Here is a 27,876-nt window from a genome sequence, read left to right as displayed (position 1 = left end):
ACATACACACACACACAAACATCCAGAGGTATGCTAAAATGTTCAGAAACCTTTAAAAAGTAAAGATATGCAAAAATTTTCGTTTTTTATTTTTTGGCGATTACTATAACTTACCCTGTGGGATGTTAATAAAAAAATAAATTGAGTTAAAAACCTATTTTACAAGAGATAAGTTAAATAAATAGTTATTCAAATTACACTGAAAATTATTTCTGACGAAAAACTAAATCAAGTTTATATACAGTATCATCTATGTAAAAAAACTCCCTATGAAATTTTAATTTTGCATTGACTGAATAATATAGCAACTATTTCGTAAAATCCCTTTAATATTAAAAATAAAACATTTGATCTGTTTATCAAGTGGCTAAATCTCATTTCACACGTCTATGAGGTAAAAAGAACCAGCAGACAATTTTTTAAAATATAGCAAAAAATCACATTTTTACCATGATGATTAGCTGAGAGTTTTACTGAACATCGTCAGATAGTTATTTGTTTGATATGTGTTATATGCTATTATATAATTGGTTTGGTTTTCACAACATAATTCCTCACAGTCGAATTGGGATCTTTGTGCCCCGACCTACCCTACTTTTCAAGTCTGGTTATATGGGTCAATTAAATTTTTAACGCGTTGCGTCTTTTATAACATATGATTTTCTACCGTTTCATTAGATATTTTCTAGTATATTAAATATCAACTCCCACTCCGATGATATTGGATCTGATAATTTCGTCGTCCTCGTTTTGTATTTCATAAACATCTATTGGTTTGTCAGTGTCAACACCGAATTAGCAAAGCAATTAATTATAACAAATGAGGGCAATTAATACGTATTAAATTACAACCGCGGTTCGGTAAACGAATGCCATTATGCGACCAAGAATCGCATTCATTACGATTCGAGTTAATGTAAATGTCATACAAATTTGGAATCGGGTGTTGAATAAATGACGCAAAATATGACCACATAAATTATGAATGGAATGTATAGTAGGTTTCGAAATATATTGTGGATTAGATTTCCTTACTTCAACAATTTACCGTGTTTGTCTTTAACAGAATTTATTATTATGGTAAAACCTATAATCGATTCGTAAAGGGGGCATTACCAAATTCGTCACCAGAACAAACAATTTTAGTAACTTTTTTCTAGTTTTATTCAATGGAAATATGAAAATAGTAAACTCAGTTATATAGATAAAATAACAATATTGCGATTGATTTAGTTTTATTATCTGTAGACCCAGTTCGCTTCGAGCTACCGTGCAGTGCACTTCGTACCTTATCAGGTTCAGGTATAATTCGTGCGTTATTGTAAAAGGTATTGTTATCAGTTGAATCATAATACCCAAGTGTTATAAATCAAAACAATCGAATGTACCCGCAAGGGTACATTTAAGTGTATTAAAATTAATGTAAACACATTCTTCATACGGACTTTTATAACAAAGTGATTGTAATATTTATTGAACAAATACTTAATAGTGTTTAATACAAAAAGTGTCACATTGTATAACAATTTAATTGTGGACCCCTCTGGGGTTCGCAATGAACAACTTAATTGTGGAGTCGGCAAATGTAATTGCCGACGACTCACATACCAGTTCAGAATTTATTATTGAACATCTACGCAATCAGTCTGCAAATTCAATTTGTTCATCAACAGACACAATAACTAATGCTCCTTCACCGTCAACAAATATAACAACTAATGCTACCATTCCGTCAACTAGCGTTATGGAAGTTGAAACGGATACTAACAATTCTAATAAAAACAAATGGCAAATTGTCCCGATTGCCGGCGTTAAAAGAAGACGTTTGAATATTCAAACTGATAATTCGATAGCATTAGGTAATCGATTTAGTGTCCTTACTAATAAAGAACCAGTACCTGTTACTGAAACCTCTGCTTCAGTTAAAAAAGCATTGCCGCCTCCCGTATTTATTTACGGAGTTGACGATTTTAAAGGAATGTTAGACGATCTGAAATCTGTGTTAACAAAAAATACTTTTACGATTAAAACTTTGCCAGATAAAGTTACTAGATTTAATGTTCAATCTGTTGAAGATTACCGTAATTTTGTCAAATTTCTTCGAACTCGAGATATCGTATTTCATACATACCAAATCAAATCGGAAAGGGCATATCGTGTTGTACTAAAGTACATCCACTATAAAACCGATATCAACGAATTAAAGCAGGAAATTGAATCCAAGGGTCATAGAGTTAGAAATATCACTAATGTGTTGCATCACAGAAATAAAAACCCACTTGATATGTTTTACATTGACTTGGAACCTGATAAAAATAATACTGAAATTTTCAAAATAACCAAGATATTGAATCAAATAATTCATTTTCATCCACCGATTAATAATTCAGGAATTTCCCAATGCAGTCGCTGCCAATTATTCGGCCATACAAAATCCTATTGTAATAGACCGTTTATTTGTGTAAAATGCGGTGATGATCATCCCACTTCAATTTGTTCCAAGTCGCGCGAATCTCCAGCAGTCTGTGCAAACTGTTTTCAATCTCATCCAGCTAATTACAAAGGTTGCGTCATTTACCAACAGATAGTTAATTCTAAAAATAGAATTAACAGTAAATTTTCTGTCAATCAAAACAAGCCTACCGCTTCGCAAAGCTACGCAGACAGGTCTCGCTTTGGCAGACTCACCAACACCGAGCACTTATCGTATGCGCAAGCTATAAAATCACATAACCCAGTCAACAATTCAGAAAATCAAAATTCAGCTATCTCTCAATTTCTCGTGGAATTTAAAGCAATGTTTAATCAGCTAATGCAACAGAATAGTGTGATAATTAACATGCTATCAACACTAATCAATAAAAGAAACTAGTATCAATGGCTAGATTTATTAGAATATGTGCTTGGAATGCAAATGGCCTTCTACAACATAGGAACGAACTAATTATTTTTCTGGAAGAAAACAAAATTGACGTGTTGTTAGTAAGTGAAACCCACTTTACTAATTACTCCAATATGTACATACCCTACTACAACATCTACCACACTCCGCATCCAGATGGCTCTGCTCATGGAGGTTCAGCTATACTTATTAAATACAACTTAACACACCACGAGGTTCCCAAATATAGTAAGGATTTCTTACAAGCTACATCAATCCAAGTCAAACTCGCTACATGTAACATCATACTATCTGCGGTATATTGCCCTCCACGCCATGCGATTACCAGCTTTCAATTCTATGATTTCTTCTCTTCTTTAGGACCCAGGTTCATAGTGGGAGGTGATTTCAATAGCAAGCACCCTCTCTGGGGCTCAAGATTGACTAATCCCAAGGGCAGACAATTATACAGTGTAATTTCCCAATATAACTATGTAACGCTGTCGACGGGTACTCCAACTTACTGGCCCTCAGATCCCAAAAAGAAACCAGATCTACTGGATTTCTTTATTTCTCATGGCATCAATACAAATTACACTGAAATTGAAACTAATTTTGACCTTTCATCCGACCATACTCCTGTAATTGCCAGCATCTGCTCATCTATAATAAATATTTCTCGAGCACCATGCCTTCACACTGCGAAAACTAATTGGGATATGTATCGCAAAAAAGTTGAGGACAAAATCAATTTGCAAATGAGATTGAAAACGCAAACTGACGTTAATACTGCTATCGAAAACTTCAACAACATTTTGACTGAAGCTGCTTCATCCTCTACGCCTAAACCTGTGCAATCCAATCGACAATCTACTTCCTTAGAAATCAAAAAGCTTATCGCTGAAAAACGGAGAGCAAGAAGAAAATGGCATAACAGCCATTTACCTTCAGATAAAACCTACTTTAACAACATCAGTAATAAGCTGAAGAATAGATTGAAAGAAATGAGCAATATTAATTTCACTAACTATGTAGCGAGCCTTAACCGCTTCGATAATTCGATTTGGAAACCAGTGAAAAACCGACTCAAACCATGTGTGCGAAACCCGCCAATTCGTTGGGATGCCGACAACGACTCGACTTGGTCACGAAGTGATAAGGATAAAACTGAAGTTTTTGCCAAGTATTTATCCTCTGTGTTTCAGCCTAATTTACCTTCTGATAATCAAATTCCTGATTGTGACATGGTTTATCGAACGATTCCTGTTAGAAATAATAAAAAATTCTTCTCTCTGAGAAGGGTTGTCGGTGAAATTTCTAAACTTAAAAACAAAAAATCTCCAGGAATCGACTTAATTTCGTCGAGAATGTTGAAAGAATTGCCTAAAAAGGGTATTATTTGTTTAACATATATATATAATGCTATATTAAGACTGGAATTTTGGCCTAAATCCTTTAAAACCTCTATAGTTAAAATGATTCCAAAGACTGGAAAGGATCCATATTTGGTTTCATCTTATAGGCCCATAAGCCTTCTACCTATTACCTCAAAAATTTTCGAAAAACTTTTACTTCAAGATATATTATCAGAATCAAATAATATTCCAGACCATCAATTTGGCTTCCGCAAGCAACATTCGACAACACAACAGTGTCACAGACTTGTTAATATTATTAATAACTCTTTCGAAGCCAAGGAATACTGTTCAGCCGTGTTTCTGGATGTAAGGCAGGCATTTGACAAAGTGTGGCATGAGGGATTACTTTTAAAAATAAAATATAACCTTCCGTCATCCTACTATGAAATTCTTAAGTCATACCTAACAGACAGAACATTCAAAGTCAGGGTTAACTGTGAAACTTCTAATTCTTTTCCGATAAGTGCCGGCGTTCCACAAGGAAGTGTGCTGGGTCCGTTCCTTTATTTACTATTTACTAGCGATTTTCCTTCATTGCCAACTACATCAATTGCTACATTTGCTGACGACATTGCAATACTTTCCTCAGATATCAACCCAATGGTTGCATCTATCAAGCTCCAATTACATTTATATGCTGTCGAGCGATGGACGAAAAAATGGCGCATTGTTATTAATGAGAGCAAATCTTGCCATATTACATTTTCTTTAAACAAAGTAACCTGTCCTGAAGTTTACTTTAATTGCCAGAAAATTCCTCCAGCTGAAAATGTAAAATATCTGGGAATATACTTAGATCGAAAACTAACATGGAAAACCCACATTATGGCAAAAATTAAACAAATCAAACAGAAGATTGCAGACCTGAATTGGCTAATGAGGCGCAAATCAATCTTATCGCTTGACAACAAGCTATTGATTTATAAATCTGTAATAAAGCCCATCTGGACATATGGTATAGAGCTTTGGGGTTGCGCCAGCATGTCCAATATTGTTTTAATGCAACGGATGCAATCCAAAATCCTAAGGCAGATCACCAACGCACCTTGGTATGTAAGCAATAAAATCATCCACGACGACCTCAATGTTCCTTTTATTAAGGATGTAATTAGCAGCAGAAGTTTATTCCATCACTCCAAGCTTGAAAACCATCCAAATCAACTTATAGCACCTCTACTTATGACTCCGTCTAGTAGAAGGTTGAAGCGAAAAATTCCATTGGACTTAACATAACATATTGAGCTGCTCATTGGAACAGTTTCACGGATTATTTAGTTTATATTATAATTTTACCTTTAGTTTTAATTATGTTATGAGTTGTAACTATTATTATTTTTTTGTTTACTTTTTATTTTAATTTATTATATATTATTTTTGTATATCAGCTCTGTAACTCATAGAGTCATTTTGACTCTGATTGTTATTATTAATGAAATAAAAAAAAAAAAAAAAAAAAAAAAAAAAAAAAAAAAAAAATCTGTAGACCGCATCCAAAGAATCCTTTACATTTGACGCTTGAAACATCAATAAACTTAAACATGATTTTTGTATTATAATATTAAATTTATAAATTATTTATAAATTGAAATTATATTGCGACGATTTAACGTTGTTAATTGATTTAAAAAAATGTTAACATAAGATTGATATGTATGTTGTGTACGAAAGAAATGTAGAAATGTTGTGTAGGAAAAAAAATCCAAATAAAATAAATAATAGAATAATTATGAACTAGTGGTGCACCGCATCGTGTATGAAGACACGTTGCTGGAACTTCCCGTACCGTAATTAAACATTCGAAGAATGAAAATAATCAATAATTGTTTTGAATAATTTCAAATAGATTATTCATTAAAGGCACGATGATATGCGCCCCACTAGTATTTTTTGTTTATGAATAATAAATACTTGAACAAGATACTATATACAATTTTTATTTGTATTCTTTTTTTCAGCTGTCAGTGAATGCATTTTCCTACTGTTGAAAACTTCTTAATAATGGTTCGAGTGTAACTCTACATTTGAATTTCATTACTTTCTTACTCACTTCTGAATTCTTAATTTGTATGATTGATTAAAAAATGATCAAGTTAAATGAAAGAAAAAATTAAAGACAAATCTATCAAACTGATATTGATATGTCTGGTTAATATAAAGTTTGATGCTTATTAAGTTTCACAATATTAAGGATCAAGCCGAATATATTTTTTCTAGAACGTTCTGAAAACAAATGACAAACTCGCATTCTGACATTCATGAAACAAATACAGTAAAGTAGAAATCAAATCTCATTCTTAAATTAATTAATTCATCGGTGAATGTTTTCCGCTGAAACAATGATTCGGTAAGCTCTTAACAAGTATACGATAGACTTTTAAACTCACCTTGTTTGACTATTTTCTTACATATAAAATATTTGTCAACGTTTCAGAAGTGATCAAAGTAAGGACAACATGGTTAAGAAGCCAGAGAGGAAGAAGGCTACTGAAAGCAAAAAGCATAAGCCTGAATGCCTTCCAGCAGGAAAATACTGCCTTATCAGTTGTGATATGAATACAACTGGACGGAGGTTAACAGATGAAATATTTCATATAGCAGCATACAATTTAAATAGACAATTTACCCAGTACATCATGCCATATGCAAATTTAAAACCAAGTGTCAAACGAAGACATAATATTCGTGTTACATCTGATGACCGTTTTAGAGTTTTGAGAAGCAATATAAATAATAAGGTTATAAGGACGAAGTCAGAAATATTTGGGTTAATAGATTTTTTGAATTGGCTAGAAGAAGTCAACTCAGGGTCAGATGGAGCAGGTGTAATTCTCATATTCCATGAACCTAAGAAAATGGTATCTTACATGCTCTTAGAAGCTCTTCAACGTTACGATTTACTTGGAAAGTTTAATGAAATTGTTAAGGGGTTTTGCAAATGGACATGCATTAGCCGAAAAGAAATGTTCAACTACCATGAAGTATTTTAACCTTAAAGTTTTATCCAGAGTATTACTAGATCAAAAAGAACAATTCGATAATGCATCGAATAGAGCAAAAATTATTTGGGAAATAGCTCAACATCTTGGCCAAGATGAACAAAGGAACTTAGCAGCTGGTACTGGAGATCCAAATCGTGTAATATTAGACAACATGGTAGAAGTAGTTCGCCAGTATTCTCATCCTATTTCTGTAGAATTAGGTGAACTAAAAGATCTGCGCAAAGTAGCTGAAAAAAGCAGTTCATTCCAGCCAATATTTAGTGCAGCTGGCAAAATTAATTATCGGGATATTCAGCACATAAATGCTTTAAGATCAATATTGGCTGAAGGCAAATATGATTATAATACCATGAAAAGTACATATGAAACAGATGGAAAACAAGGCATAATAAAGGAATTGGCCAAATTGCAAATTACAAGGAAAGATCAACAACATTATTTATTAGAGATGTTGGACTCACATTTTGATCCAAAACGTACTGCCACATTCCCCAATGCGAAAACGCCAAAAATAACTAAAAATAGGAAATTAAAGAAGACTGTTAGCAGTGATGATAGTGGAGCTGTGTCTCTTGATACAACTAGAACAACTTCTCCTTTAAAGAATGTTGCAATTAAAACTGTGAAGACTAATTAATTTTAATGCCAGATAATCTTGATTTTTGATATACATATGTTGGTATGCAGTTATGGATTTAATATACAAACTAAAACTCATTCAAAAAATCACAATACATATTTTTTAAATTTTATTTAAGAAATCCTAATGTATAACTTTATTTTGTTTTATTTAGAGTTTTACGATACATTTTTAACTCGAAACTTTTTATAAATTCAGTTTTTGTTAATATACAGAAGTCGTACAGATTATATTCATATGGATTGTGATTTATCGGGTTGGATTTACTAAATGGACATTGTTGAATAATTTTATTTTAAATTGTGCCTTATATTCATTAAACTTTTTCTTAAAATAATCTTAATATGTTTTATTCATCTTGCCGAATGTATGAATTTATGAAAAACTATATATTTGATATTACTTGAAAAAATACGAATTGTTAAATTTTTCAATTCAAAATGAATAATTTTGTAATAAGGGAAGACTCCAATTTATTGTGCAATGTAATAATAAGTAAATATAATTTGAAAGGCAGGTCGGCAATCAGTTTTCCGAATTTTCCAATGCCCAATTTAGGAAGTGCAGAAAATCATTTATGCTTTGCTATAATTAAAAATTCAAAGTTTCAAAAATTTCAAATTTTCCAAATTTCAAAAAAAAACTAAATTTTAAAATATTTTTGAAAAATTTCTAAATTATCAAAAAAATTCTAAATTATTGAAAAAATCAAATTTAAAAAAAATGAAATGTTGTAAACGTACACATAAGTTGTTCATAAAATACGCTCGTCGCTCAATCTCAAAAAGTACTTATAAGTTTACAGTATGTAATAAATAATCTATTTGGAATTATTCAAAACAATTATGAAATATTTATTACACATTTATCGAATGTTTAATTACGATACGGGAAGTTCCAGCAATTTGCCTTAAGGCACAATGCCATGTACCCCAATAGTTTAGTTTTTTATTGGATCTGCAGTAACCACTGGATCTGCCTAACCAAAAATTTAATCAATTCTGCATTTTGTCAATACAATTAAGATGTTTTTCTGAATCATTCAAATCCGACGCTTCGTTCTCTCGAATACTAAATTACCATTTTTGGCTCTCTTTGCCTACGGGAAGTTGATAAATAAAATAATAATAGTAAAAATTGCAATTGCAAGCAATTGACTACGAACTGCAATTTGTATACCAAAGATGAGTCAAACCTAAATATTAAAAAAAGGCATGCAATATACAACTACAATAGTATATGTGCATCAGTAATAGAAAGAAATGGAGGCAATAAAAAGATCAATAGGCTTTTATCTCGCACACTACAAAGCACGAATAAAAAAATCTCATTTTTCAAATAGACTGATATCAGATACGCATTATCGTCTTGTTTTCATGATATTAAAGTCGAGTATTTAGGATCAAGGTCAATTTCAAAATATATCTCGAGCTTTAAAGTTCAGACAGTACCCGGTTGATCTCTCGATAAGCTCTTGACAAATCTATAGAACGCGCTCCATAACTTTCAGACTGTCAAGTTCGCTGCGCCACTGAACTGTTTGCGTTCTAAAGTATACGATTGATGATACCTCTAGGCTTATCTGTAAGTACCAGCATTTGTTGAAATGTTGTCAAATTTGTGGTAATAGTTAAATATTGCCAAGAAAATATCTTGCACGTACTGAAATATAGGGTTCTTAATTTTAAAGAAACAGCGTAACGATTTGAGTGACGAACCACTTTTTGTTGGCATGTAATTTTTTACAATATTTGTTATTACTATAAATTTCAGCATCATACAATGTTTCATCAAAATTGTAAAAAATCAACAATTTATTACAAAAAACGACGCGGCGGATCTTTACCCAAGACCGAGCAGCACTATTACCAACTGATGTCCTTTGAATGGTCTTAAAACTTAAAACATTTCAGGATCATTTCAAGATTTTCTGAAAAAACGCGGAAAAATTATTTGGCACTCTTATTTTCTATTTCTATTCTGTTATAAGAATACGACTTTGAGCAAAATTAACCAAAAACTTGTCGAGCTTTATCACATAACCTTTTTGAAATCGGTACTGCCGTTCTTGAGAAGGATCAAAATTTGGACCACATGCACACATACTTTTATACTAAAATTGTACTGAAATTGATATCTTTACGAAATGATATATGTGTTATAATACATCAAACACCAAATGTAAAGGGATTTTGTGAAGGCAATCTGTACTTCCAGAAAAATATTTTGGTGCCAAGTGATTCAAAATAACTTCAAAGGTAGAGAATACACAAAAATATCAAATCGTATGTTATTGCATAAACAAATTACGCTTTCAGAAAATTATTTGAAAATTGTAACTGTGTTCGCGTGATTTTAATGATTTGAGTTTAACGATTTTATTACGAAATCTCAAGTCGCAAATGTTACAGTAGGAATGTATTCAACATTTTATAAATTTACATCATGTCTAATTCCTTCTGAATTTATATAAGCCTTCTGAATTAATATAAGAAATGCGATATAAAATTATTTTATAATCCAAAAATGTCTATAACCTTTACCATTTGGGACAAAAAAATATAACATATGAACATTTGAAGTTAATAGAAATATTAAATAATTTCGAAAAAATTTCCAACAGTTACGGAGCACAACGTCACTGCAATAAAAAAGCGTCATCTGTTTTTCACTAAATTATTAATGACTAACATATCAAAATTCTACTAGTAAGTATAAATATAGTTGGTAAACTATATCTATAGTAAGTATAAATATAGTTGGTAAACTATAACTCTATCCTTTCGTTAAGCATATAAACTGCATGTACTTTCATCTATTTTAAGAAAGTAATTATAACTCAAGTAATTATAAATTTCTTTATTAAAATAAAGTTTATAGTGAGTCAGTTTTATAACGAGGAAATATAATTATTTAAAAAAGTTTGCAAGCATATTTTTATGCTTTACCTCTGAAGTTATGGTTAATAAAATAAATGGTAATAAATTATAGCCGATTACAAATGGCAAAGTCAGTTTGTTTGTTACAAATTACAAATGCAAACGAGGATTAATAATAGAAAATGTCAATTAAATATTTAGAAGTTGTATCATGACTTACATTAATAAAAATAAGATTGTATAAAATATATTGCCCCAATTTTCTTTATTGTTAATCAAAAGAGTATTATTAACTTCCTGTAGGGTAAGTTACAGTGATCGCAAAAAAAAAATCGAAAATTTAAATTTTTGTACATCTTTACGTTTCAATGATTTCTGAACATTTTAGCATACCTTAAAAAAATAAATGTATGTGCTGTGTGTATAAATGTAATTGTGTGTAGGTATGTGCGAACACAAATTTTCGTCTACGATTTTGGGAACACGGATCAACCAATTTGAATAACTCAACACGCATTGATGAGGAGAAGTGTCGATTAGTTTTTGGCAAAGGCAGGACCAGTCGCTTTCGTGATACGGGACAAAACGTGCAGTGACAAAAACGGTTATTCAGTATTTGAGATAACTCTACGTCCGATTTGAATGATTCACGAAACATTTCATTTGTAATGACAAAATGAACTAATTAAATTTTTGGTGAAGCAGGTCCAGCAGATTCGGAGATCCAATAAGAAAAGTAAAAAAATGTCATTTAGCGGTCAAAAAAAATGATTAGACATAAACCGATCAAATTATCAGATATTTTAATATTAAGTACAAATTTTGTTCACATTCTGTGGGTTCCGTACCAATGTTTATATGATATCTTCAAACACGCTTTGATATTTTGTCTCTAAAACAGCTACGCAGCGCGATTGCTTTGGAAAAAAAAAATATCAAAATATAAACCAAAATTTAAATTTTTCAAAAAAGTCGATTTTTTCCAAACATCTAAATTTTTCAAAATTTTCAAAATATTTCTAAGCTTTTTTAAATAATCTGCTCCATCTATTTTTATCAAAGCACGATGCCATGCAACACTAGTTTTTACTTTTTTTTATAAAATAAAAAATATCAGAAAATGTGCACTAACAGTGATATAAGAACTGGATAGAAACGTTTCATCTTCGTGTAGCTATTTGTATTCAAAATCAGTTTAGTTCAGTAATTAAATTCACTGCAACAAATAAACATTAAAGATGTTTCTGTTTATATTTAATCTCGAAAACGAAAACGAAAAGCGAAATATTTCAATTTATATAGAAAGATTCAAAATCAAAGCAAAGAATATCCATTTCGTGATTCAAACTCCGAAGTAATCTGCATGCAATCAAAGCATGCTCGACTTAATTAATGATTTCCTCTCTCGTTTTAATTTGCGGTCGTCCGACTCGGTGAACCGAATCGCTAATTACTAAATAAAATTTCGGATGTTGGTTTTTATTTCCTCTGCCACTGAATAAAACGGGTCAACAAATTCTGGCGTTCTACCGGAACCTAGTTTGAGAGAACATATTTCAATGTGCGACATTTTAATCATTGCACAAGATTGGGTTTGCAAACGACGTCATATGAAAAGCGCTCGCTTTGAAAGCAAAGTAATAATTTCAGCTCAACCATTTTTATTAAAGAAATCGAGCAATTATCTGTTTCAGGGAATATAAATTCTCGACAATGTGATAGATTTATATCGCATTCAATAGAAGGCTAATAATGTATAAATCATGAATAGAAAGAGATATAATATTATGATTAAACAAATGTGATTTCAAATGTAATTCAAGTTTGATTTTATACACGGTTTTGTATACATAATGTATTGAAATCTACAAGTAATTGTATATCATCAATATATCTTTATTCTTACAATGACTTCTATATTAATAAAGTAACGTAATGAAATAGCTAAGGGCTGGTAGAAGAATAGCTTAGGGCTGGTTGTAACAGTTTTTTTTTTTTAATTCATATCTTAAGAACCACTGATTATATTTCTACAAAATAAAGATGGATAAATATTGTAGATAACTATTCCTCTACCGAATCAAGTAAAAATATATTCACAAACGTTGTTCATTATTTCACAATTAATTTTTAGAAAAAGTGCGTTGTTTCGACTTACCTCATGTTTGGGGCTAGTTTAACGTCCACCAAGGCAAGTAGTGCAATATAGAATGCCTCCTGTAATATAAATTTTTATCATAAATTAACGTGAAATACAATTAATATCATAATACAAATAAAATATATAGTTTTTACCCCACTCCCGTGTAAGCCACAGTGCTCACAACCAAAAAAATAACAATGAAAAAAAGTACTTCTGTTATGATATTTTAAATATTACCATTTACCTCCCAATAGTGAAATAGTAAGAATAAAGTTGATGGTTGGTTATTTAAAGTTTGCATTCTACTGTTTTTAAAATTACACTTGTTTTTGATATACCGGTTGTGGGCTTTTTACCCGCGGACCTTTAAGCTTTAAGTATTATCGTAAGGATTCAGGGCAGCGATCAACGTATAAGAATTGCTTCTAACATTCAAAACTAATTTGAACAATTTAATCCGATAATGTAACCCTAAAGTCATGCATTGAAAATTAAATTACTCAAATAGTTAAGGAGGTTGTTCGTTTTTTTGTTACAAAAACTTCGTATTTGTTTTTGTTTTTCTCGAAATGCATTTATCATAGAGACATGCGGTTTTTTTAAACAAAAATTACAAAATCATAGAATATTATTTTTTTTTCGCCGTCATTTTTTAACCAGGAGCGCCAAAGTGGGCATTGCAAAATCGATCTCTTTTGCGGTGCCACAGATAAATCCGTTGCGCGTCGCCTGAAACAAAAAAAAACTACGTTGAAGAAGAAGTTTGAATCCAGTCCCCCTATTAAAATAAAAGAAAAAAAGCAAGAAGAAAAAAATGGCAGCTATTTAAAAAAAAGTGTTAAAAAGAGCCTTTTTTGAGACGAGAAGCTTCGCAAAAAATTTTCGCGTAATGTTATGAAGTTGTTTGAGGTAGGGGAACTAGGTATTGCAGTGGTGAACAAATAAAAAAAAATGCAAGTTCATCCGACTTGTAGTTTTTTTAAAATTTGTGGCACCGCATTGAAAAGTCATTTTGAGAAAAACGTATTTAAAGTTTTTAATATAATGTACTAAATACACCATTTAATTTAATGTACTAAATACACCATGGTGTTCAAAGATGCTGACACATTAAAAAGGTCATGTGCATGAGGTATTATAATGAAAAAGAGAGCAGCTGGCATACAATAGCTCGTGGAGCGATAAAAAAAACGGTTTCAGAGGATCATTCATAAAGATATATATATATATATATATATATATATATATATATATATATCTATAATTTCGTCAAAAAATAGATATTGAGATGATTTTTTTTTAAATAATTCTAAGGTTTTTAGCTTTCATAACATCAAAAAATCTCAAATTCGAAAAAAATAAAAACCAAACAACCCCTTTAATTCAAATTGCAGTAACTTTCCGAACAAACCATAGCTATTTAATATACTATGTTAACACAATCACTATGTATACCTGTAACAGAGTCCGTGCCATTAATAATGCATATCGTTCTGTAGCTCTTTTATTCGCTGTCTAAAATACCCCAGAAACCGTTACTTCAAGCGGTAACCATGCTCGGGATAAACGTTAACACATCACCATAATTTACGATATAAAATAAAAGACCGAATAAAGTACAATCCTGTTTCTAATATATGTACGAAGAGCGTCGGTACTATTCCATTCAATTACATACTCTTCTCGCCGTTTCAAATAAATAACAATCAGCGCACAGTAAATCGCCCTGACGACTGCTCGGGAGTAATTTTGTACTCGGACGAAGAACTCTTCTGAGCCGGATGCGAGGAATGACTTAGGCACACACTCCTCCGCCGGCTGCTCATTCAATTAGACGACTAGAATATCCTGCAGAAGGAATTAATGCTGACACCGACCGACGGTTTCTTTGCAGGACTGAAAAACCAAATCTCGTTCCATAATACACCATGACGGCAGACAGATTAAGATCTTTTAACAGAATCAATAGAGAAGAAATTAAATATCCAGGTCGGAATATATATATATATATATATATATATATATATATATATAGGTATTCTGAGTGGATAAATAGATATTAATTTGGAAATATGAACAAACACTCTTTTTTGCACTAATTTATTAAATAATAATTTTCACTTAGCCACTTAAAACTGAATAGAGAATTCGGACACCGCCGATCGTTGGTGGGGCAGAAGACAGTATATCGAACGACTTGTAACGGATAACACATAATGCTAAATTATTTATAAATTAATTATATTTTAAATTTTAAATTATAACACACTGATGATGAGACAAATCTAGTCTCGAAACGTTTGTGAGAATTATTATTTAATAAGTTAGTGCAAAAAGGAGTGTTCATATTTCCAAATTAATATATATATATATATATATATATATATATATATATATATATATATATATATATATATATAGTAGGGCGAGTCGATTTAAAGGTCATTTAGGCACATGTGATTTTCGGATTCTAGGGATCAAAATAAGATCTAAAACTCTAAAACGAATGTTAGTATGTGCTTTTTGGGTCTCTACCTTTGGGTCAAGAGTTAAATTTGGAAAATGGGTTCCAGGGTGTGTATCGGTCTTCCAAAGTTAGAGAAGGTCGGTCATACATCTAGACGCGATTGGGGCACTCTAAATGGGTCAAAATAGAATTTTTCAAATTGTAACCCTTATTTTTGGGTTTAGATTTAAGGCCATTGCTCATCTTTTTCATAGTACTTAGTAAGTAGTAATAGGATCGTTAACAATACCATACACTACTCGTTTTCAGATAAGGATCGTGTATCTTTCTACCTGCATTAATTTATTTTCAAGTTGGTTTTCAATTCTTTTAAACTTAGCCGTAATTTGAGAGTGTCTTTGCATCAATGCTTGTCTATAGAGAGCAGGTCCATTATTTAGAACTTATTTATCTACAATATGATTCAAATCTAATAGTCGTTGCTAAGAATAGTTACTCTTCATATGTTGTATATTATTTGTAACTCAAAGCTAACTCTTCAATTGCAATTGCAAAACGTAAAAAATTAACATAATATAATAATAATAATAATAAATGGTGGTTTGTCCTAAGACAGGTCCATGATGCAAAGGCACCACAAATCATTTTTTTTTGTCAATCAAAACTTTACCAAAGTTTTATAATACAAAATTATTGAGGTTTCAAAAAAAAAACAAAAAATTAAACCTGAATACAAAAATATAAATGTAAATCATACAATAAACAAAATATTAACAAAATAAAATTACAAAATATTGAAATAATAATCTTATAACCTAAACTATGGCTGGAACTGAGCATTGGCTACTCTGTCGAGTGGTGAATGCTTCTATGATGGTAGATGACCACAAATCAATAATTCTCTTTCACTCCCTTGGTATTCCATTACCATTTGTTTTACCATTGATGACTTTTCTATTCACTTTTATCCATTTTTCTTACAAAACTTCTGCTTCCATACTTTACCGTCCTGTGCTTCGGTTTTCAGTTCCCTGTATTTTTTCTTCTCCGTAATCATCAATCACCTGCATTTTTCTTCCCAATTTATCTAGTCCTATTTTACCCTCAACAACGTCATGAAGGAGACACTCTTTATGCAAAATCGCTCTAATCAGTTTTCTTTCATTTTCATGGTCCTGGTCAGTGCAGTTCTTTCTTGGTCCACTCTTCTCAGCACTTCTTTATTTGCTACCTTATATGTCCACTTGATGTTCACTATTCGCCTTCGGCACCACTTTTTAGGTAGGTTTTGTCCTCAGGCCTTTCTTAAAGTCCATGTCTCTGATCCGTACAATGCTATGTCCCAGACTTAACACTATTAGTGAGATATATATATATATATATATATATATATATATATATATATATATATCAAATATTGGCACCGATGCGACTGCTTGAATATTTATTTGTTCTGGATCGAATAGAGCACCGTTGATTCCGTTTGCCGGACACGAATCGCAACACCCAGGAGATTTGTAATTGTCATCAAGCCTATGCGGTGCCGAAAGTGTATTGATAAGGTGCCAACAGTTTCCGGTCGAACTATGCGAAATGTCGGCCGTATCCGATATTGGTTCTGTAAGTTATTCATACCGAATAGCGTCATAGATGCCAAACATACTGTTACGGTAATACCTGTAAATGATCATGCGAGAGGTATTTGGAACGTGTGAAGTTATATGGATTAATAATTCACGTTGTCAAATATTGAAATATTTCAATATCAAGGGAAATTTATCACTGCGCACGAATCTCGAAAATAGTGGGTCGCATGGCAATGAAATCAACTCATCACACAAAATTGATAGAACTAAAATTAATTGCATTATTATTCATATCGTATTAAATTATGCTTATTTAATTACCTTCTGTAATGCTTAAGAACAGACTATGCTAAATCTTTTTTCGTATTCGAAAAATGTATTTTATTCAAGTGTGGACGTCAGCTGTAATCAGTAACTACCTACGAAACACGGAATGTACGTATGGACGGCATAGATTCTGATAAGATTCGCTCAAACACGCGGCGCAATTTCAACTTATTTTTATAATTCAACCGCTAATATTAGGCCTAAAAGGTTTCAGTAAGTCATACAAGACTGAGAAATTCATCAAAATTGTTAAAAAAATATTTTTTATCATTTAATTACGAAGAACCGGTCCGTCCAATATTTACCAAAAACTAATCAAAACGATAAAATCGATCCAAGATGGGCTAAAATGTGGACGAAAAATTATAGATTTTTCTGCTAATTGCAATTTCTGCTCCTTTTAGGCTTGACCGAATCTATCATTAAACTGATAAACTATAGACTTTATTGCGTTACATAAAATGGCTATATGATTTTTTAAATCAATCCATCCGTTTTTGAATAAAGCTTTAGATATGACAGTGGCATTCCTTACAATGCCAAAACCGAAATTGTTATTCTATTCTAATATCCAATATTATGAACATATATCAAATATAGAATTTAAAAAGTGAAGTCATATGATATTCATCCAGACTTTATTCCCAAATTTGAGTCTTTGATTTGCGTGTTGATAAGGCTCAAACTGCATAACTTACGACTTACTATTTTAAAAGAAGCTAATAAAAATAACGAACTTACAACTTCAAGTCTTACGAAAATATTTTCCACAAAACATTGTCGTATGAAAATAATCATATGAGTTTCACTCATCTCAAACACAAATCACGAACTCGATAATATAACTTCAAAACCAACATTTTGTTATAAATATTCTTATGTATTGAATAAACATATTTTTAATTAATAATTTTCTTATATTGATCATTATTAACTCTCCAAAGTAGAAGTTTATATTTTCATAAAAAAATCCGATTCGCTCGGATTTTTTATGAAGTTCAGTTTCAAGCCATTCTGAATCGAATGAGACCAAATTTGGAAGAAGTATGTATGTGTGTGTATGTATGTGAACAGATTTTTGCCGTAAATCAACGTTTTCTCAAAAACGACTGGACCGATTTCAAAAATTTAAAAGCCATTCGATGTATCTCGATGAGGACTAGCGCTTATCAATTTTACGCCACGATAAACCAAAAATTCTTTGTAAATAGCAGAAAAGTAGAAAAATTTTCGTCCACGTTTTAGCCCGCAATTCTGAATCGATTTTGAAAATTCAAAAAAGGTTCGAAAAAATTTAAGCCTATTTTTATGGAACTTTTTTGGCGATATATATCATGGTCTTATAGAACTTACTGAAATATATTACGGCTTTACGACAAGTAGTTTTATCTTAAAAATTCATCAAAGTTTGAGAAAATGTTTAGTATGTTTGAAACATGTTAAAATTAAAATTAGACGATTTTATGGTATATCGATAGAGTGTTCGTTCGATGTCAACGATGTGTGATAAATCCACTCCAAAATACTTTTAATCACTCAAATTAATTTATATTCTATTGATTAAGTCAATTATTTACATATATCGGAAAGCTCATGTAACTTGCATCAAGGCAAAATACCAATACCGACTAGTTGTAAAATTGATTTTGATCTTCTATGTAAAGAAGATCCAATTATATATAAAACAGCACAAAATATGCAAATAAACAGGCAAGAACGATAAAATTACTCGGTAACAAAAACGTTGTTTAAATATATTGTGATAATGCACAATAAAAACCTTATTAAACATTTAATAAAGTTATTGATTTTTTTACTTGGTACTAGATATTTCTATTTTGAGGTATCTTGAAAGACGAAAAAAATAATCATGTAAAATTTTGAAGTGCTAAAACACAAAATATGAATATTTTTTCCGTTATATCAAAATGGACTAAAAATATAGAAACGTAAAGATATTAAAGAAAACATTTTCCACTGTTGTCGATTTCAATAAGCCCCTTAAAAAAGTTAATAAAAACATAAATATTAAATGAATAAATAAACTGAAAACAAAAAAAACAAAGCATACGCAGATTGAAAATTACAATTTCAGAATGTGCAAAACATCAAACGAAATTCCAACGAGTATGTGAAGCGTACATTTCACCCTTGTTGTTGAATATTCGGCTACCCCCGAAATATATGTGAATTACTTGAGATACTTAACAGTCCACATTTAGGTTAATATTTTAAGCAAAAAGCAAATAACACTTGTTAAAGATTTTTATATGTTTCCGCCAACAGGGGTGCCTGGCAAACGCAACGAGATTTACTACAACTGCTGTCCCGAGCCGTACATAGACATTACGTTCGCGATTCTGATACGGAGGAAGACGCTTTATTATTTCTTCAATCTGATCGTACCGTGTGTACTGATCGCATCGATGGCACTCTTGGGCTTTACACTGCCCCCAGACTCCGGCGAAAAACTATCCCTGGGTAAGTACAAACTGATTTTTATTACTAACGTACATTTAATGCGGTCCAGGTAGTTAACGATTATAGTTCATGAATATTAGATTGTATCATGTAATAAGCGTATTTTTTGCCGATAGTCATTAACGCACTTTAATTATTTTAATCAACCTTGCATGATTTTAATTAACTTTTCATAGGTTATAGTAATCGCAAAAAATCGAGATTTGTTTGCGTATCATTACTTATCAAAGTTTTCTGAACATTTTGGCACACTTAAGAAAAAAATGGATGTATATTGAGTATGTAAGTATATATATATGTATGTATGTATGTGCGGATATAATCTTTTTCCGACAATTTCGAGAGCACGGATTAATCGATTTGAATGATTTAAAAAACATTCGATTTCTATTGACGACGAAATGTGCTGATTAATTTTTGGAAAAGGCAAGTCTGGCCAGTTTTAAGATAAAGAGGAAAAAGTGCAGAAAATGGCAATTCAATGTCCGATTTGAATTATTCAAAACATGTTACATGTATAGACAAAATGAACAACTGCTAAGGTAGGTCTAGCGGTTTCGGAAATACAATGAAACCATTTAGCGGTTAAAAATAATCACTAGATATATGCACATTAAATTATCAGATATTTTATAAAGATTTTCATAATAAGTACACATTTTTGCATTTGTTTGAACTCCGCACCAAGATTTATAATGTTATTTCGTCTCCAAAACTGCTATGCAGTGCGATTTCTTTGAAAAAATTCAAAATTTGGAAAAATTCTAAATGTGAAAAAATTCAACTGTTTCAAAAATTTCAAAATTTTCAAAAATCAAACTTTTTCAAAGTTTTTAAAAAATTGTAAAGTTTATAAAAAAATTTAATTATGGTATTAGAAGTTCCAGCCTTTAGGCACGATACCATGGCACCACTAGTTTTATATTCTTTTCTTTCCTGTAAGCATTAACTCATAGATAACCAAAGAGTTATCGACAAATATTAGGTCCACAGAAGTATTTATTCACATATTTAGGAGATAATTCCAGTATATTCTATACTGATATACTAATACTACTATTACTAATACTAATATTATTGTATATTAATAGGTAGGTACTAATATTGTTGTAGTGGTATATTATGGGTCATTAATATAAATTGTTAGACAAACTGTCATAAAGTAATGTATTTGCTGTGCAAACAGGTGTTTTACATATGAAACCTTACCTATAAAAAGTACAGAAGTCCAATAACAGCGTTATCATAAGGGGGCGTCCATTAATCACATGAGCGAGTTTTTAAGGATTTTTGGACCCCTCTCACTCCCTTGGTGATACATGGTGATATTCAAAATTACCCCCCCCCCCTCACCCACCAAACATCACGTGTATTTTTAGATGCGTGATAAAACCGTAATTTGTTTAGTTTTTTCGAAAATGTTTGATTTTTTAAAGAAATCAGTTAAAAAATAAATACATGATATCTTACTATACCACTCTCTCCTCCACGTGATATTTCATGATTTTTGTCAAACCCCCCTTCCCCCTAAAAACCTCATGTGATTAGTGGACGCCCCCTAAGCGCAACTTACGAAAATACAAAATGTTCTTTTAAGTAGGCACTTTGTTATAATTTCTCCGCTACTTTCTGACGTAGAAAGCCCTAATCTAATACTATTTAATAATGGCAAACATATTTTTGCATTATTAATAGTGTCTCACTTATTAGTACACAAAGTACTCAATGTGAATTTCGCAATAAATATACTCGTACAAACTTACGTTCATGCTCTAGAATGGAATCCCCTTTTCGTACAGGTAGACAATATGTAAACAATATAGAACTGCTGCGATATTTGGTGGTAACTCCGGTGCGGTCCGTAAACTGGAAAGCTCAAAGCTCAAAGCTCCTGTTTGTCTATACGTCGCATAACGATCGTTACAATTTACATTCCTACATTAATTTGCGGTCGGCGGCGGATGCCGTGGCGTGGCGCTGCCTCCGCCATAATGCGTTAGCAATACGCATCAATAGCTCATAATATCATAAAGTTGAATCAATGGGGTAACAACCAATGAATAGGTCGTACGTTTCAAAGAGCGTATTAGAGTGCTTCTACTATGTTTGTAAAGTATCCAAGTTTCAAGTTTGCCAACTGAAACAACTGGCTATGTACCTATTATATATATATATATATATATATATATATATATATATATATACCGACTAATAGAAACTACACAGTTATGTATTCTTAAGTTTAACTCTTTCCACTCGCGAATTGCGAGATTTATATTTCGGTGGCATACGAGCGGAAAGGGTTAAACTATGAATTCTTTTCAAGATTTGTGCAAATAACATGAAAAACTAGTAGCCGATCAGCACCTCTCCTTATCAATAAGAATCTAATATTTTGTGAACCATTCAAATCGGTTTATCAGTATGCCCGAAATGGTCGACGAAAAATGGTATCCACACAAACACACATGTCCATGTTTTCTCAGGTTTGCCTAAATGTTCAGAAACCTTTGAAGCGTTAAAATATGCAAAATTTTTATTTACGATTTTTGGCTCATTACTATACCTCACCCTACGAGAGTCAGTCTAGTACTAACATGCAGAGAAGAAGGACATATTTGTAAAATAGCATTAAATAAACCTAACGTGAATATAACAGTACTTTCATTTTCAAATACAATCACCGTGGAGATTTCAAATTTCGATTTAGTTTCATTCGATAGTTCGATTTTCGATTTTATTACTGCCATTTTCACTATGCCTCTCTCATGAAAACCCTGGTCCCAATTGGCAAAAAATTAAAACAGTCGATTTTTACAAACCTATCTCAAAGTGAATTTTTCATCAGCAAAACTGTTCACCATGGACAAGAACAGATGGTAATCGTTCGGTGCTATAAGATAAATATAAAATCGATGCATAAAAACCTCTCAATTAAGTTCTATGGACAGTCCGTATCGATGCATGTGGCCTGGCGTTGTCCTGATAGAACATTTCTCGTAATGGCCAAAGCTGGCAACTTCTGAACGATTGATTCTTTCAGACGGTTCAATTATTGACCGCACAGTTAAGGTTTAACAATTTTACCATAGAAGATCAGCTTACAGTTGATAATGCTCTGCCAATCCCATAAAATCACAATCCTGGCTTTGCCACAATTTCTGTCAACTCATCGCGATTCGATCAGGACAGTTTTCGCGTCACGTTGTGTTAAGTTATCTACTTTTCATCACCAGTTGCAGTCACTAACCGCTTCAAAAATTCTGCGATTTTCTTGCTATCCGGCAGCTGATAAAAATTCGGTCCAGGAGGTTTTCGTGTGGCACTTATAAGTCGAGCTTCTTTTAGTATCCAGCCTTATTTGAATGGTGCCAAATATTTTTTTATGATTTCTTTAGGTTTTGGGCTATCGAAATGGACTTATATAACGATTGCACTTCATGATTTTGTCGACATTTTTGACAATTCTAATTTACAAAGTAGTAATTAAACCAATCTGGACTTATGGCATACAATTGTGGGGCTATGCGGGCAAATCCAACATAGTGCCAATGCAACGTCCACAGTCGGCATATGATGATAATTTTGTCGACGTTGATACATATTTGTGATATTTTTGCAGCCCAACCGTCGAATTAAAAAAAAATCCCTTAATACTTCTTGTATAACCAAACGTAATTCCTCTCATCTCTTACATGACAGTTACAAAGTCATCATTAATTTCATGAAAAGTAATTCAATACAGTTTTAGAGTCTTTCGTTCGTTATATTTCTTCTCTGTTTTTCTTTCTCCTTTCGTTTCTCACAACTCTCTCCCACTCCTTCATTACACGTGCGGACTACACTGCGTTGTAACCTTGATCAGTGTCCACAATGCAATGCTATCAATAACATTAAATATAGGAGGGCAATATGTGCTCCTTCTGTTCCTCGTTTGTTAATATAATAGTATATTATTATTTTACACAAATTTAGTGTTCTTATCAATTTTACATCATAATTTTTTCTGTTGTTTTTCCTGGTTTGGTATGTATAATTTCCTCCTTTTATATATTTATATTTATCATCAACTGTGTATTTATGTTATGTTTTCTAGATTACTGAATGATGACACACATCAAGTGTCGAAACGTTTAATTTATATATATATATATATATATATATGTGTGTGTGTGTGTGTGTGCGTGTGTATATGCGATGCCAAAATATGTAAGAGAACAAGTAATCATCTTGGTAATACGGCACAAGTATATATTACATTATATCCATCGCACATTGCACCGCAGTGAAAACCGTTTGCGGTGACGGCGGATGCACATGATATACACATATTGTATGTTTCTCGTTTCGCATTTCTAGTTTCACATCGCTATACGAGCATTTGTTTTATTTCAGGTGTCACCATTCTCTTATCGCTGACAGTGTTTTTGAACATGGTCGCTGAGACAATGCCTGCCACGTCTGACGCCGTACCTCTATTGGGTAAATATTCTATTTATGATGTGAGAATATATCATTGCCTCGGTTTTTGATCAGTTTTGTATATACGATACGTCGTATAGTTGTAATAAATGATATATTTCCTTCGTTTAGAACGTATGAAACTAGTAATGAATTCCGAAGTACGATACTTGAATAAGTTGAAATTGGTTTAACATATTATAAAGATTATGTGTTAATGGTATTACTTACAAATGGAAATATGATGTAAATGGAAAGAACAATATTGAAATTAAGTTACAGCCAGTTAGGAGAACTAGAAGCTATCTGTAGTAGAGGTAACTAGTAACAGGCGTTTTTCAATAAGATCTGAAACTATATTAAAATATGCTTTCGTCTCATGTAAATCGTCCTGCATAATATTGTTATAGCACTGTCCCACAAGCCAACGCAACAAACAAAACTGTGCAGGTCCGACTTTTTAGACATCTAATACAAATTTAATTTTTTTTTTCTCTCAGCTTTTGTGCCAGTCTACAATCTGATAAAATTACGGCTTTCTAGAATCACTTAACTGAGTTTATATTTTTGTACACAATCTCTTAAACATTTCGTGATAATGCACTTCTGCATGAGAATGCAATATCACATTAAGAATGACTTATACTTAGTTGGTCATTAATGAAGCTTTTTCATTAAATATTGCATGTGATGTAATCTTTACAAGAGCTTTGCTTTACGAGGCGTAAAGCTTTTTATATATCTCAATTTGCTTAAAATTTATCGATCTTAAATAATGTGTACCAATTTTTGTGATTGCTAAGGGGGCGTTCAATAATTACGTTATCGATTTTTTTAAAGGATTTTTGGACTCCCCATCCCTTTGGTGATACGTGGTGATATTCAAAATTACCCCCCCCCACCAAACATGACGTAAATTTTTTTTTTAATTTCAATTTTAATTGAATATGTTTGATTTTTTTTTTTCAAAAAAATTAGGTAAAAAATAAATACATTATATCTTAATATACTCCTCCCTCCCCCACGTGATATTTCGTGATTTTTCGTCAAACTCCCTCCCCCTAAAAACTTCACGATTAATAGACGCCCCATAAACGGTATAAATAGTTATCTTGATTAAAGCAAAAAATTCCATTTATACAAAAATTATTTACAGATTTGAGTGAAGAAGATTGAATAGAATATATTGTAAGGTGTGAGCACATGTAAATTGTGATACAGGAGACACTATATCTTTTATTTGTATTGTGACATTAATTGTAGTTTACGTTGATTCATGATAAAAAAAATTATTACAGAAAACATCATATAATCTATTTGTATTAGTTATAGTTTGGAGTAAGTAATGAAAAACATTACTTAAAAATAAGTAAATTTTTTTTCTCATAAATGAGCAAAGAATAAATTTAAAGTAATACATGAAGAGATAAGTGATCACAATATTGTGTCGAGTGCTATATTTATAATTTAACTGTAGTAATCACGGTAATTAACTTTGATTTCATGAATTCCATACTAAATTGCAGACCTCGCGGAATCCTGGCGAATTGATACCTACTCAATTAACAGTAATTATGCGGTAGTGAAAATGATGGTTTGCAATCGCTGGTTACATCAAACGATTGCCAAATTTTAGATATCTCAAACAATTTACATTACTATGTCCGTAATTGATATTTAGATATTCTAAATTTATTCGTGTATTAGATAAATTTAAAGCAAATTTCGTAAACGTAACAAATTATTTAACTGATCATAAATGGGAGTAATAAAAATTCTTGCAAAACTTGGACTTGAAGTTTTGAAAATATAATTACTATCACGATCTAGGGGCTTATTGTAACAGTTCTTTATTCAATATATCTTGAGATTCACTGATTATATATTTCTATAATACTAAATAAATATGGATAGTTGCTGTAACTATTCCTCTACCGAATGAAGTAAAAATACTTCCAAGGCTGTCGTTAATTATTTCACAAATAATTAGTTTTTAGAAAAAGTGCAGTGTTACAACTTACCCCGTGTTTGTCGCTAGTTGTAACATCTACTCGAGCAAGTAGCAAAAACGGCAATAATGCCTCTGATAATTCATACTGTACTCATTTTAGATTTTAGAAAATTGACAACTAATTGATTGATTAGTTCGTAAGTAATTCTTTCCTTCAAAATATATAATGTCTCCTGTAATATATTATATATTTTATAAACAAAAGTTATAGAATCCCCTGTAACACAATTTACATGTGCCCACATCTTACAAACTATACATTCCATCCAATTGTCTTCGCTTGAAAATGTAGATGATTGTTGTATGTTACAACTAACCCCAGGTGTAATTTTTTTACATTAATAGAATATTAATATTTATACAAATTAGCAATCATAATAATTGTTATACATGATCAAAAATTAATAAATTTGAAACAAAATAAGTTATATAAAATTTAATATTAGTCGATAATAATAACGCAAATCAAAATTTTATGATGGATGTATTTTATATTCCCTACTCCCTTTAAAAAATGACGGTCCTACACAGTTCTGTTTATAGCTATGTCAATATCATGCAAGACGGTAAATCAATGGAACCAAAAAAAAATTAATATCTTTTAAGATCCTATTGAAAAACATCTGTTACTCAGCCCTATTACAGATAACCCTCAGCTCCCCTATATATTGCCTGTAAATATGTATTTACAGGCAAAATTTAAAGTACCTTTTTTTATACCACCCCTTTTCATTAAAAAAGATTTCATTTCCAATAATAAATTTATAATTACGGTCACGGTAATTTTAAATAATAAATGTACAACACGGTCACGGTAATACAATTTCGTACACAAAAATTTGTCGTATTAATTATAAATTTAAGTCGAGGGTAAGCACTTGTCAACTGATTACCGCCTATTTTATTTTCGACGATAATTATTTCTTCGTAAAGCAAATCTTGCCCTAAACTTTTTCAAGATATCTGGAGAAATTTATCATAGAGTGTCGCTCTACGGTACTCCAAGGGAATCCAATGGGGATTAAGAAGTTTAAGAATTAGTTCGACAGCGATAGTTCTTCAACAATTCCGCTCTAGAGATTTCAATCGGCGAGAGACTCGTAATGGAAACTTTCACGGCATATAATTTATCGTTCGCATGTTGACTGCTGTACTTTAAAATACTTGTTTCCAAATCATATTGATAGAATGCAATCAAAATTGAATCTTATATTTGTTGAGCTCGAACTTGATTTATTTAATATGTTAGATCGTAAAGAAGTTATTATGAAGTGATAACATATATGATTTTGTTCCGTAGGGGGAAAGTATACTTTTATAAAAAATGTCTATTTTTTCGCATCGGCGCTTTCGCATTATCATCAATATAACCGCATACAAATATAAACGGGTCAGTACACTATTTTTTTTAGCGTAAGAATATGTTTATCAAATAAAAGATACGTATTGCATATATAATATTATATATTTATATATAAGGTATCAATTTCTTTTTATTATAGAATAATGATAACCTAATTTATACCTATTGATGTTATTATATCTATGCTTTTTATTTAAATTTTATTAAATATCAATATGAA

At 31.4% G+C, this 27,876-nt stretch overlaps 1 protein-coding gene and 1 long non-coding RNA gene across 2 annotated transcripts in view; one reads left to right on the top strand and one right to left on the bottom strand.

Moving 5' to 3' along the window:
* The window catches only part of LOC113376816 (neuronal acetylcholine receptor subunit alpha-7), a 415,073-nt gene that overhangs the window by 343,382 nt on the left and 43,815 nt on the right, over positions 1-27,876 (top strand). The window contains exons 6-7 of the mRNA XM_026616883.1: positions 19,627-19,821; positions 24,217-24,303. Coding sequence (XP_026472668.1) covers positions 19,627-19,821; positions 24,217-24,303 — 282 coding nt within the window. The remainder of the gene's footprint in view (positions 1-19,626; positions 19,822-24,216; positions 24,304-27,876) is intronic.
* Positions 12,984-27,876, bottom strand: part of LOC113376822 — a 137,494-nt gene continuing 122,601 nt past the window's right edge. The window contains exon 3 of the long non-coding RNA XR_003367061.1: positions 12,984-13,034. This is a non-coding gene — a long non-coding RNA (uncharacterized LOC113376822). The remainder of the gene's footprint in view (positions 13,035-27,876) is intronic.

Source organism: Ctenocephalides felis, unplaced genomic scaffold (assembly GCF_003426905.1).
Source record: "Ctenocephalides felis isolate EL2017-DRISC unplaced genomic scaffold, ASM342690v1 CF-g0.4_SCAFFOLD_01886, whole genome shotgun sequence".
In the NCBI taxonomy this organism is placed as follows: domain Eukaryota; kingdom Metazoa; phylum Arthropoda; class Insecta; order Siphonaptera; family Pulicidae; genus Ctenocephalides; species Ctenocephalides felis.
Note: the sequence above shows the minus strand (reverse complement) of the source record. Positions and strands in the feature narration are given on the sequence as shown.